Source organism: Aplysia californica, unplaced genomic scaffold, assembly GCF_000002075.1.
Source record: "Aplysia californica isolate F4 #8 unplaced genomic scaffold, AplCal3.0 scaffold00046, whole genome shotgun sequence".
NCBI classification, from domain to species: domain Eukaryota; kingdom Metazoa; phylum Mollusca; class Gastropoda; order Aplysiida; family Aplysiidae; genus Aplysia; species Aplysia californica.
The window spans coordinates 474,709-488,722 of NW_004797316.1; the positions used below are offsets into that span (position 1 = coordinate 474,709).

Sequence of the window (14,014 nt, forward strand, 5' to 3'; positions counted from 1 at the left end):
TTAACGGCGCTTCCGATCACTTAACACTCACAATTTAAAACTGTTATTATTCCCAAACGAATCAATGTAGACTGTTGAAACTTTCTCAAGATATCAAGAAGACGTAGACGAAGCGGAATTGGTGAAGAAATAGATTCTAGGGGTAGAATGAGCATCATTTTACGGCTCATGAAATTAGGGGAAGAAACGCATTCTGATAAGGACAAGATAGGACAGCGCTGTGCACGAGTTGACCCCGGTCAATCCCCAACTTGACGCGTGAAATTGCAGGTCACCTGCCGCTAATTTATGGCCTACCGCGGGGGGCCCGGACTAACTAAAAGATCGCTGAGACGGAATTTCGGACGCCGTGAGCAGTAAAAGGAACCAAGGAGAAGCTATGGAAAGACCTCAGAAAGAGTCCAGAGCACAGAGGGGTGGGGCAAAGGAAGTGAGGGGGTGGGGGCAGAAAGTTTGAGACGCAAGCAGACGACAGAATATTGCTAGAGAACCGGAAAGGAGATGAAGAGACAATTTTAGAGAAGAAAATGTTTCCGCAGCTACCCGGATATGAACCCGGGACCTTTGAATGAGAGGCGAACACCTTGACCTCTAGGCCACGAGAGCCCCCAGACGTAAGTTCAATTCCCACATAGCTGCCACTTTCCCGCTAAATAGCGGAAACTCCGCTACCCTCACTTCATCTAGCTTTTCCCGCTCCTTTCCTCCTTTTTCCGCTGAACTGCGCTCGGTCGCATATTGCGATACTTTTTTTTACACAACGAAAGCGCGGCTTGCGCATGTCCGCCTGTAGCTTCCTACTTCCGTTCTGTGCCTAGTTTCACATTGTTTATTGTGGAGCGACAGTGTCGACTGTCGATCGAGCATCGGTATGATTTCAAGCCGAGTTGTCATTGAAAACGGCGGAAATTCGAGAGAAATTGATGCAGAATACAAAAATAAATGGAACTGGATTGAGAGAGAAGCAGGCTGTGTGCGACTTCAACAGTTCATTGGAAATTTGAACAAGCCAGGCGCTGCACTTGTGTGTTTGGTGCTACTATAAAGAAATATCGTAGATCTACAGTGGCAAAGGTGTTTCACCAGTGTTTGCCTTCATAATTATTCCAGTACGGTACTACTCTACATCATTGCACAAGTTTAAAGTGAAAGAAATCTTTTTATGAGACACTAGTGGGCAAAAAAAAACACTGGTTTTTTTTTTTGGTCACCAAGCTGGGTCAAATGCTTGTTAGTCAACTTAGTGTCTTGGGGGTGATTTTTTTTTTTCAAATAGTCTACAGTATGGTTAACAATATGACGCTTTTCCCTTCCAAAAACAGAGATGTTCCAAGATTATATTGCCTCTGGATATCACTGGTTTTACTCAGGATTTCGGAGAGCACGCGCACGCCTTTGTGACGCGTGAAATTTCTCCTTTTTTGAAATTCCTGAATGGCAGCTATGTTCCCAAGAAAGGAAGTAATTTCAAAGAGTGTCTCCCACTACCTGCTCGGGATACTGTATTCTACTCCGCCCAGGGTCACCCCTGACAGGAGAAGCTGTACAGGCCAATAGAGGAACTTAACAGGATGGCCCAGTATATGATAGGCACTGCTCTTCAAGTGTGAAGCAATCAGGAAGGAAGAAGAAAAGACCCTTGACAGGCAGGGTTGAAACAACCCATCATCTAAATGTTCCTAATTGTGTGGACAGATTGTAAATACTTTTCTATCAGATTACAATGAGAGGAAAAGAGATGAAAGTTGTGTATCTGCCAATGCAAAGTTTTCCTCATTGTTTTGTTTGGTTTTACCACCTTTGATCAATGTGTATGTTGTTTTCTGATCTTGCACCATCAACTCTTTAGAAAATAAGTTTTATAGAGTATCAATCCATTTGAAAGTATCAGTCCATTTGAGCTGGCTTCAGCGATACAGTCAAAATTTTCCCTGGTGACCACCCATTTGAGAGAATAAAAGTGGTTATCTTAGACAGGTGGACATCTTGGACATTGACAATAATATTTTTAAAATGCAAGTAAGGAGATGGAATGTAGTCATTTGTACAGGTAATTGTCTTAGGCAGGTGTCTGTTAGACATAGAATTTGTTCATGTAGCCTTAGTAATAAATGAAATATCTCTGGTAATAAACTTTAAGCTCTCAGTGGGAAAAAAAAAAATTACATATACTTTCAGACAGCGGGCATATGTTACTTTCAGAAAGAACATACCACCTCAGACACCGTCAATAATTTACTAACTTCTTTTCCTGTTGCATTTTCACCCTTTTTTGTTTGACAGGTGTCAACTATGGCAACTGGTACTTTGAAGTACGTGTGGATGAGATGGTCAACGAAGCAGCCACCAGACTCGGCTGGTCACTTTCATTAGGTGAGAAGACTGTTATCCATTCAAGTGTTAACTTTCTTTTTCAAGGTATTTTATGCTTGCATATATATGTGTGTATTTCATGTTTATGAAAATTTAGGAACTGCTTAAAATCTGGTACTAGATGAAGCTTTTTATTTAGTCTAACGCCATATTATTTTGATGTGATAGGTATTTGTCCCTTTTATATGAGTCCAAAGGACTGTGACATTGAAAATGGGAAAAAAAATTTATTTAATTCACAGGTGAATAGAAAATATATGCTGTGCATTTGATGATTACAATCATTATTATTTGGTTGCACAGTTGCGTATGATCTGATCTAATGAGACTCTAAAGTTTTTCATACATTTGGAAAGTTTTATCCGTTATTATTGAGGTCGAGATAGAATCTACAGTTGGAAAAAAAACCAAAAAACACACACACAACAAAAGATTCCGTCTTGTTAAGTACATCTAATCTATTTTACTTTAAATGTTTGTCATTTTTTTCTTTATACACCCATTGTTTTTGTTTGTCTGTCATTTCTCTCTGTGTACACCCTTTGGGTTTCAAATTGATATTCAAATATATATATGTTAGCGAGACCGTGGCGCGTGGATTTTCAGCTATTTTTTAAAAAGTTAAGTGGCATCCCTGTTTTATTCAGGTTGTGACTTTATTCTTTTGCCTCCTGGTCTGTGTTTCTAGATGAGTTGCAAAAGATGTAGTGTCATGTAAATCGTCAAGCTCAAAAGATACGACAGCTCGTTGTTTTGCTAAGCCAGGATAATAATTTGCTGCTTTGCGTCCTGATTGGGGTTTTTTTTTCTTGTCATATCAGCCCAGATAAAGTGAGTTACTGTTAGAAAGCAACAATTTCCAGTTTGATTCCTATGAGTAACTCACTTTATAATTTGTCTTCTGTTTTGACTTTCTTCTTTTTGTAAAATGACAATAAAGTCTCAACCTGCCCCTTTAAGTTGCTGCTTAATACCCTTTTGTGTCTGTGTGATTTTGATTTTTATCAGGTCTTTTTTCTCTCCTTGACACCATGACCTCTAGTTGACTGCCAAAGATTCATTTGTAGCCCTACAATGTTGTTCAGTTCAAGTTTCTCACTCCCCACTTGGGCGTAGTGTGGTATGGTTTGCTCAGAATGGTGTTGTTGGTATTTTTCTGACGGGATGGAAAGTTTTCATAAGATGCCAGGCCTCTCGATGAGCTGGCTGCAGAATGGTAATTTGTTGTCAGGGTGTACCCTCAGGTTCATTATTGTAGCAACCATGAAGTTCTAAATGAAGTAATGCTGAATGTCCCTGAATTGGTACTGTTGAGTGAACAGGTCAGCCAAAGGAATTTTAGTGAGCCTTCAGCAGGAACGTGGCTATACAGAGGCACTTTAACTTTCCGATTTATGAAATGTTGCCGTACTAGGGTGTTTTAGTTTTAGTGATTTTTGGTGAAATTTGATACCTTTTATGGTCAGGCTTTCGGGACAAGAAATAACATGAAATATTTTTCAGCAGTCACTGTTTACACATGATTTCCATGTATGTTGTGGGCAACTTTTGCTTGGTTGTTCATTACAGACTGCTGACAAATCAGTGTCTTTCCGCCCAGATTTTTTTTTTCCATCTGTTTTTTTAGAGTGTTCCCTGGTATAATTTTGATATCTTCTTAAGCTGACACAGTGTTTATGGTCCTAGTGTTGTTGGTGAACTACAATTCCAATGTAATGTGTTATTAGAACAGAGTTGCCAGAATTTCCCCAAATGAATTTCCTGAAAGTTTTTGTTATTATGGTCAAGCCTTCCTGTTAAGCGTACTGGTATCTTTGGTGAAGCGGTCAGGTGATTCGCTGTCACACACAGAAGACATGAGTTCATTTGTGGAGGGTTTTTTAAAATTGATTATCTGAGTGTCAGCTTTGATGTTGCTTGCCTCTAAGCCTAGGTTAGCCCCCAACAGGCAAGGTTGAAGCAGCGTGCCTCCTGAAATGACCTTAGTTGTGTCGATATCTACAACTACTATCTATAACTAGCATTTGTTTTGCTTTGTGACAGGAAATCTACAGGCTCCATGTGGTTACGACAAGTTCAGTTACTCGTGGCGCTCTCGCAAGGGTACAGCCTTTCACCAGTCTAAGGGACATCACTACCATGATGGAGGCTATGGACAGGGGGACGTTCTCGGCCTCTACATCAGCCTCCCAAAACCTGATGATGCTACCATGTTGCTGCCGCAGACCTTCAAAGACAGAGTGAGTTTTTATTGTGCAAAGGTGTTTTTATCTATAGGAAACATGCAACTGAATAAAAGCTTCAAATCAAAATTAATATACAGCTTAATGGGATTTATCTACTTTGCTGACCGATTTGCTGTAATTCCTACTTGGGACCCCTTTCCTCATAACTTTTTGTCTAGGCATCTCCACATGGTGTGATAATATACACATTACCTCTTTTTGTCTACCCAACTACATAACTCTCCCCTTCTCCCCCCGCCCTCCCCAGATTTAGCATTCAGAATGCCTTCACTTCATAAGTCTGAGTCCTTATTGCATTACTGGTTTCCTCTCTGTAAAATTAAGGGGTACACCACATGCCAAATGTGTATAGCAAAAATAATTAGTTACATGTGACCTAAAATGTGTCCTTTTTGTTAGCTGCATACCGGACAAAAAGCTTTGCATGAAATTCATTGTGTTAAATCAGGGTCTGTTTGAGGGCTATTGCAAATACTATTCAATCTTGACTTTTGTGTGTCTGCTGTTATGCTCAGCAATTTTTCCCTTTATGCATTACATTTTACGTCTTACTGACTACTCTGTCCATGTATGTATTACACCCAAATATGCGACTTCTTTTCTTTGATGAGCTTCTTAATAAGACACTTTTTTTGTGTTTGTTTGTATCTGGCCTTTTTGGGGAGTTATATATAACGTATATATAACGTATTTGTGCTGACATTCCTGCTTCTTGGGTCAAGGGTGCTGGCAATAATTCCCCATTGTAGGCTATCAATTCGCATTATATATCCAGCCTTTAATTTCCATAAAATTGTGTGTCTATTTATCTCCCTTGGAGGCCATCACTTGGAGATCTTTCTTTTCTTTCTTTCTGTTGTTTCTGTCTAGCTTGTTTTTTTCTTGCACTAAGCGGCCGTTATTATGTGGAAGTGCTTCCCCTCACTCCAAATAAAATAGCCCTCTCTGTGTCTGACAAATTCAGCTTCCACTCAACATGAGTGAAGTTTTGTTTTTGTGCATAAAGATTGATGTTTACTGTAAGAAGGCCATGATCAACTTTTCCAGCTCATTTAGCATCTCATGTGGTCACTGACGGATAGCACACAGGGTAAAAGCACAATCCTTTAAGCTTACTGGCAATGCGGAACCAAATTTTTTCCTATATAATTATCGCTCTCAAGTGCAAGATCAAAATTGACAACTTCATCTAACTTTATCTAATAGCATGATGGTTCCTGTGCTAGTGTAAGAAATTACTAATTTCACTAGGAACTGATGGAAACACCACATGTCCTCTTTCACTACTTCAAATTGCAACTTTGCCAGGGAGAAAAAGACATAGGGACATAGTGCAAGACATAATTGCACAATGAGGAAAGCAGGTGCCCAGCCATTTCATGGCAGGCAGACAGTGTGAGAGGGCTATGCCATGATTATGATGGCTGTTGTCTGTGATTGCTCAGCTTAAGAAAACTTTATACCATTGGGTGAGCTCTGCTGATCTGTTGCAAGGTGGTTCACAACAGTCAATGAAATCAGACAGAATACAACTAAACTTGCTCTATGGGTGGTTGGCGGGTGCTCTGGTGTGGTTTGCTCCTTCTTTCCTATCAAACATCTATCGTCCTTATCTCCCCTCTTACTATTTTGTGTTTGTTACTCTCTTGTGACACCTCTAATCTTCGACACTTATATGACCTTATTGTGTTGCAAGTGCCGTAAAAACTCTTATTAAAACTTTTTTTTTTTTAAACTTGTTCTAAAAACCACCTCCACCTGTCCAAGACGATCACTGGCACAAACTACCACTTCCCATTTCCCCCTTGCTTTTTTTATAGTTTAATGACTCTGACTATGCCGTCAAACTTCTTTTCTCCTCAACAATGGGTGGCTGTCATGGACAATTTTAACTGTAGTTTAGAATACTTCCCTTCGAAGTCCCTTCAATAACATATTCGCATAAAATCATGTTTTTATTGTCACCTGAGGTGTGAGCTATTAGTTGGCAACCACTGAATAAGGGCTTTTCTAAAAATCTATACCAAAATCACCTGGAGGAGCAAGAAATTTAATGCAAGAGAGTTTATTTGAATGAGACATTTATTGAGTGTACAAATAATTTGTTACCCAAAAAATGTAAATATTGTTAGTTACATGTAAATAGCTTTGTTTTTTTGTTTGAATTTTTTTTTTTTTACCTGGATTTCCTCATTTTTGAGTGAAAGAAGACTGCAGTAGAAGGCAGAATCACTTGTGCAACAGTTTACAAAAGATGAAAAGAAGCAGTTAGCAGTAAAATGACAACAATCAAATAGCAAGGCACTTAAGTACATGATAAGTCTTTGAGAAAATTGCATATATGTATACAGAACAGCAGAAAATAAGGCAGTTAGTAGAAGTGTTTTCATGTCTGGAGGCATTCAAAGTTATTTGTTGTGTTCCTCCAGCTAATACCAGTCAAAGCAAACTGATACTGTATTGCTTCATCTCCTCTTCCTCTTACATGAAAGTTTACAGTGAAAAAACAGATTTGCTGACTGCAAAATATGTATACAATATGAATGAGGAATATCAAATTATGTGTGCATCTTCCAAGTAGTTGAACTGTCAGTCGTGTATTTCTCCTCTTTAGTTTTTCTGTGCAAAGCTCAAACACAGATATACAGGTCTTTTTCATACTTTGTGTATGTTGATTTTCAACGGCAGTCACCATCGTCATCAGTTTTAGTAAAAAACCAAGTACCTGCCTTTTTTCTTCAAGGCAGCCATGTTGTTAAAGTTTTACACAGATGAAATGTTGGTTGGAAGATGTGCATATAAGTTGATAGCTGTTTGGTAATGAGAGAATAGCTCAATAAAGTACATCGGACATTTCAAGTACATGCAGTTCAATATCAAAAAGAGATTTTTTTTTTAAAGACTTAAATGCCAACTAAAATGAGTATAGACCAATCAGGGCTGGAACTCCTAAAGTCAACGTTCAAACAAGTACCACTCGCTCACTTATGTGAAAAGCTGTTCAGATTCTCACCATATAGTTCACTGTTACTTTTCTTGGCTAATTATACAAGATGAAGAAGTCTTTCTACCCATCTCCTTCTTGCAGACTACATTTCTTCCCATTTTTCTCCCTTTCTTCCATCTTCCATCCTGACATGCATGTAATAAATAAAGATAAGTTGATGGCTGTAAGATATGTACATTCCTATACTTCACATGCAAAAGTCACTGAGCCCTAACATGCAAAAGACATCTCTAGTCAAGACCTTTTTCTTCTCCGTAACTTGGCAAGAAGGCACCGAGATTTAGAGCTCACACTTCGTCTATCAGGCCTCAATCTGTACTAGTCAAGGGAGTCCTTCTTCTCACTGATAAATTCTCTCATTCTCCAACAAGGTTCAGTGGGTTGTTGGGGGTCGCGGCTGGTAGGTGCTACTTCTCTACCTTCCTTCCGTTGTTTCTGTCTGCCTGTCTTACTTTTTCCTAGCTCTAAATGACCATTGTTGTGTCGATGTGCTTTTGTTTACTCAAAACTCAAACTCAACAAGGTAGCAATGGTATTTTGACTTACATTACTAAGAAGAGCAAACATTATGTCTGTATTGAAATTCGTTGTGATGAACTTGTCTATTCTCACAATGTTCCTACCCCTCCCCCTCCAAAATCGTCTCTAGAGTGTACCCCCTTGTAGGGTGGATCCTCTTTGTTGTAAACCACTCAAGGTGTGGATGATTCCTCCATAGCCAAATTACTGTTGAAATGTTTAAAATCTGTTAATACTGTTAAATAGATGGATCCCCCCCCCCCCCCCTCCCAAAAAAAACAACTTATTTTTACAACACTTTTGTCTTATTGTGTCAGAGAGCAAATGTTTTAGATTTTTAATTGTGAATTTCAGTGTTTGTATTTTATCCAGACTGGATGGAAGGTGTATTGTTTTTAAAGTCTATTCACATTTCGAAGCACATATGCTTCTTCATTAACTATAAAATATAGATCAAAACGTCTGCTCTGTGACTGGTTTTAATTTTTCCTTACTTAATCTGTGCAATTGGTTTTTTTAGATGTGTCACATGTACATGCATGCTACACTTACGAGAGTGGCTTTGCAAAAATCTCAGCGTTTTTGTTACAAGCATTGTCTGTTTCCTTTCTTCATGATGGCAGAAATTAAGTCTTCAGAAGAAAAAAAATACAAAAAAAACCCCAACCTTTTACAGTATATGCACATCATTATACAATTAAGTGCAGTATGACTCCTTTCACAGGAAACTAGTACAACAATTTGAACTACAAGCAGCGCTATCAGTCAACTGATTTGAAGGCTAGTTGTTTTATCTATGCAGCTTGAGCCTTCAGTCCGAGGTCAAACGTCTCCCAATCCATGATATTTCATCTCTAGTCTTGTCTCTCAGACATTGGGACCACCTCCCTCTCTGTACAGATATTATGCTGCGTAGCTTTTTCACCTGAAAAATAAATAAATAAATAGCCGTCGCAAATATTAACACTTTGAAATTTTGTGTGTTTACATAAAGGAAATGTGGGTAATTAGTGGGTGCTCTGGTGTGGTTTGCTCCTTTTTTCCTATCTAACATCTATCATCCTCCACATTAAAAAGTTGTTTGTATCTTTTCATAAAAATTGTTTCAATGAATACATATAATTTTTCCAAATGAAAATACATCATTCCGCGAATTTCTCTTTATGAAACGACTGGTCATAAAATGTATTTCTGCCCTTGTGGGGATATCTGCTTTCCTCAACACTTTCATTGTCTTTGTTTGTGTAAAATTAAGGGACTCACTCTGGCTTTCCGTTTGATCCTTTGTTTTACTATGTGCTTTCTGATTCTTCTGGCTTCTCTTCACTTGGTGACTTTGGGGGACTAGATCTGGACTTGGATCCTGGGGAGTTCAAGGACAAATTACGTATGATTTTTGACTAACAAATTTACTTTTTTGTACTTTTGGTGTTTCTGAACAATTTTTTAAACTATCAGACTAAAAGTATGGTAGCTATGTCTGAAACTTATCTTTTATTAAAGTGTCAATGGAAAGGGGAGAACATTTTGCAATAACTTGAACTTCTGCTGACCTGCTTGTTTTTTGTAGTTTTTTTGGGGAAAGAAAAGAAACATGTTTACAAGAGGAGCGAGTGAAATGTCTGCTTATAGAACACTCTTTGCTGAATATACTTGTTTCCATTAGATGGAAAGTGCTGCTCTTTATGCTAAAGACTTTTTGTATTTATAACAACAGGAGTAGATGAAGATACAGGTTGACAATGTAGGGAGATGTTCATGAAGCTTCGAACCGATTTCTTTCGCTAAAATGAAATGATTGGACCGGTGTCTGTAATGTATTAGTCGGGCTTTTGACTGTTGCTCATAGAAGATGCGAGATTCAGGTGTGGCGAAGTTATGTTTGTCTTGAAATATATCTCCATCTGTCTGCTATGAAGCTGTAACCCACCCAGACCAGGTTGACCCTGACAGGGAGCGTAGAAGTAGTCCACTTTTTAAATTATCAGCAGTCACACTACATCCCACATTGCGCTCTGCTAGAACTATTCCGCAGTTGATCTTGATTGCGAATTGCAAGGAGGGGGGGGGGGGGGGGCGAAATGATTTGAACTGTTTTGACAGGGACTCAAAGCATTTTCGATCGATCAATCAAGAACTAGATCTAAGTGCACTCACCGGCCCGCAAAGGGATTTTGCTGCGCTTCCCCTTGCCCTCGTCAGACTCTCGACGTTGTCTGCCAGGAGTGTCTTTGGTTTCTGAGGGTGATTCTAGCTGAGGTTTCTGCTCAGCAGTTGTATCAACTGGTTCATCGCCGTCAGCAAGGGCCAGAGAAGTTGGTTTATCAGCTATGGGTGCTTCAGAGTTATTGACTGGCGATTCTGCTTGAGAATTTTTCTCCTCTGTACTAGACTCAACTATGGGTGTCGTGAGCTCTTTTGTGTCGGCTTTTTCTGCTTTGTCTGTAATGTCTTCAGTTTGTTGTTGCTCAGCAGCGCCTTTGTTTGCTGCTGGCAGAGTTTTCTCAGAGTTGGGCTGAGGTTTTGGGGTGAGAGCAGCAGAAACGCCCGAGTCCGAATCTTCTTCTGCCTTGTTTGCTGGCTTTGATGTAGCGTCAGTGGTCTTGGGGGTCGGAGTCTGAATTGTTTTCATGCCTGGAGTGGCCACATTTGAGGGCGGAGGAGCCTCTCTAGTCGGGGAGCTTACCACAGGGGATGTGGGTTTGGATCCTGCACCGCTTTTCGTGGGTATTCCACTGACTGGTTGTTTTGGCTGGTGAGGTGTGGGGCTTTTGGTCAATGCGTCCGAAGCGGACTTATTTGTGCTGTCTTTGATTGACGATTTGACTGGAGTTGTTGGCGGCATTGAGTTCAGCGTCGTTGTTGATGTTATTACTGGTTCGTTTTTGTCTGGTTTGACAGAGTCATTGTTTTTTAGCGCTGAGTTGCCCAGTGGGGTGATCTTGACGTGTTCAACCCCAGCTTTTTTGGCCTCAGAGGATGGGGAAGCTGTGGACACGACAACACTGGTGCCTCCTGAGACTGCTGCTTCCCCTTGTCCTCCTAAGTCCTGCTCCAGTCCAGATAGCCTTAGAGCAACCACTGCCTCTGCAGCCGCGCGGGCTTTCGGACTGGGTTTTGGACTCACTTTAGGTGGCACTTTCGCATGGCCAACCTTGGCCTTATGGGGGATGTCGCTGGACGAAGGCGTGGCTTCCGTAGAAAGGTCAGAGGAACGGGTCATTTCCTCTGACACAGGGACAATGGGGTCTGCATTTGGGCTTTTTTCAGCAGTGTTGCTGATTTTTGCAGCTTGTGGCGGTGTGGACACTTTGGTTAAGGGAGCTTCTACAGGTATGGAAGGGGCCTCATTTTCTCCGTCATCATCACCTTGTTTCCCTTCGCTCTGTGCTGCAGATGTCTCCGCCGCACTTGCTTTTTGAACCTCGACCGCTGTCTGACCCTTTTCCTCTGAGACATCCTTTGCCTTAGTTTTACTCTCTTCTTTTCCCTCTTCCTCTTTCTCCTTCCCGGACGTTTCAGGAGGCAACAATGCTGCATTATTGGAGTCTTTATCACTGCCTTTCGCTCCAACTGCTGGCTTATCGTTTGCCAGTTTATCCTCACCGTCAGTGTCTTGCTCCTTGTCTTCCCCATCTCCTCTTTTTACCTCTACGACGATGTTATCGCCCTCAGCCGCCTCAATGCTTTTCGACGTGGCTGATTCCTCGAACACGTCGTTGGAGGGAGCCTCCACATTTGTCAGCTCCCCGGCGGCGGAGGTAGCCGCAGCGACCACACTGGCAGCCTCCGAGCTGACGGATGCGATGGGGCTGAGCGTGGGCTTGGCGTCTTCCTTCCCGTCCCCATCGGCCTGCTGCTTCTGCTGCCCTTCCTCCTGCTGCAGGTGCATGGAGGCCAGCGTCTGCTCTATGTCCGCCAGCATGGAGGAGCGGGTGTCTCGCTTGTCCTGGTTCTTGTCCGTGTTGTCACGGATGGTCACCTCCTCCTCCTCTTTCTCGTCACTCTCCTCTTTCTGTGCCGCCCCCACCAGCGGCTGTCGTTCTGCTTTCTCCTGCGCCAAATCCTCCAACGGGGATTGTTCATCGTCCTCCTCCGCTAACTCCTGTAAAACAGAAAGAAATATTAACACAGTTCAGAAAAAAAAATTAGATTTACTTATATTGTTTTCACAGACCGGATTTAGTGGGTATGTTCTAGATACGTTTTGTGTGTGTGTGTGTGCGAGTGAGCGTCTGAGATAGGAGGGGGGGGGGAGAAAGGGGAACAGAAACGTACGAGATATAACATACGCAAGAAGTCTAAGACATGCAATGAAGGTAGAAACGTACGGACACACACACACACACACACACACACACACACACACACACACACACACACACCGGGGGAGGAAGGGTGGACATCCCCACTCACCCCAAACACATCCAGTTGTTCCATGGACTGTGTCATGGCTCTGGGCGCCCGGCTGTGTCGTCCTTTCTTCCTGGGTGCCTGCGGCCGTCGATACTGAGGAAAAAATTAATGAGAAGAGAGTTAACGACTATTGGGTCAGGGGACACACTTTTTTTGTACTCCAAACAATTGGGGGGGGGGGGGAGTTACAAATCTTTTTATGTACGGTACCAACTCATTGTTTTCATGTGCAGTTACACTAAAAATGAATACATGTATGACTTCTATGTCAGTTGGAAGAAGAGGGTAGTAGGCGGGCACCGCTTGTAGGTCCTACTTCTTGTCTTTCATTCTGTAGTTTCAGTTTCGTCTTGCTTTTGCTACCGGCGTCCGTGCTGTAGCGGTTAGGTGCTCCGCCGTCGCACACAGAAGCCGTGAGTTAGACTTTTGTGTGGGGAGAATTTGTATCGAGTGCCAGTCTTTCTGTTGGGACGTGTATCCTTTTCAGCCTGAAATTATCTTGATAGTCTTGTTCAAAGGAGCCGCCTTCTAAATGATGTGAATTGTGTGGATAGAGGCGTATGACTTTATGAATTTGTTTAGTTTTAGTAGAGGTGTTACGGCGCTCGCAGCTGCATAAGGTCATATGAGCGCCAAGGGGTGGATGTCAAAAGAAAAGTCCTTACACAGAGAATCAGGCTTACTCTGCTCACCTCTCTAGCTTCAACAGCGCAAAGTCTGCTTCGACTATTAAGGCACCCCGGAAATATCGGGTCACAAGAGTGTGACAAACATACAAAATAATTTTTAAAAGCAGCAGTTCTCTGTTGAAGTTCAGGCACAATTATGAGCATGACATTGATGAATCAGCCCATTTACAATTACAATTCTACTGTGCATAAGAACATGGTTAATTTCCTCCCTTTGGGAATGTCTTAAAGACATTTCAGTCGGTAGCCCCCGCCCCGAGGGGTCTTTATGAATTTACACATGTATGCAAGTGACTTTTCGAAACCGGGGGGGGGGGGTGATTACCTTCATCATGTGCGAAGCCTTTTGTTTGTTTTTCCCGCGGTAGAAATGGGGAGCGGTGGTATGGGGTATTAACTTTGTCATTGGCGAAGCTCCGTAATTGGGTGGGGGGTTTTCCCCGCGGGGGCGGGGTCGGGGTCGAGTACATACATAATATGTTTATGTAGCTTTCTTGTTTTTTGCTTCGAAAGACAACTTGCGCAACATTAGGTTGGGGAAGACCGCAGCCTTTCGATTTTCACTTCCTGATAGTCTGGTTTGTTCTTATCTGCTTTGCCCAACACCCACAGGCTCTCTTGTCTTCTAGTGGGGAAGAGCCTTCATCCGGTTCATGGTTTATTTCTCTCCCACCATGACACGCTGTCACGATCTTGCGATAAATTTGCGGGAACAAGAGATTGAAAGAGAGTGTGTGTGTGTGTGTGTGTGTGTGTGTGTGTGT

The 14,014-nt window shown here is 41.7% G+C and overlaps 2 protein-coding genes across 3 annotated transcripts in view; one reads left to right on the forward strand and one right to left on the reverse strand.

Moving 5' to 3' along the window:
• The window catches only part of LOC101853226 (set1/Ash2 histone methyltransferase complex subunit ASH2), a gene marked incomplete in the record, with an annotated part of 112,975 nt that overhangs the window by 27,379 nt on the left and 71,582 nt on the right, over positions 1–14,014 (forward strand). For both annotated transcript variants that reach the window (XM_035968204.1, XM_035968205.1), the window contains 2 exon segments: positions 2,284–2,373; positions 4,417–4,613. In XM_035968204.1, the coding sequence (XP_035824097.1) occupies positions 2,284–2,373; positions 4,417–4,613 (287 nt within the window).
• Positions 6,669–14,014, reverse strand: part of LOC101860874 (nucleolar and coiled-body phosphoprotein 1) — a gene marked incomplete at its 5' end in the record, with an annotated part of 13,405 nt that continues 6,059 nt past the window's right edge. The window contains 4 exon segments of the mRNA XM_005092404.2: positions 6,669–9,070; positions 9,409–9,508; positions 10,303–12,250; positions 12,562–12,654. Coding sequence (XP_005092461.1) covers positions 9,438–9,508; positions 10,303–12,250; positions 12,562–12,654 — 2,112 coding nt within the window. The 3' untranslated portion in view covers positions 6,669–9,070; positions 9,409–9,437.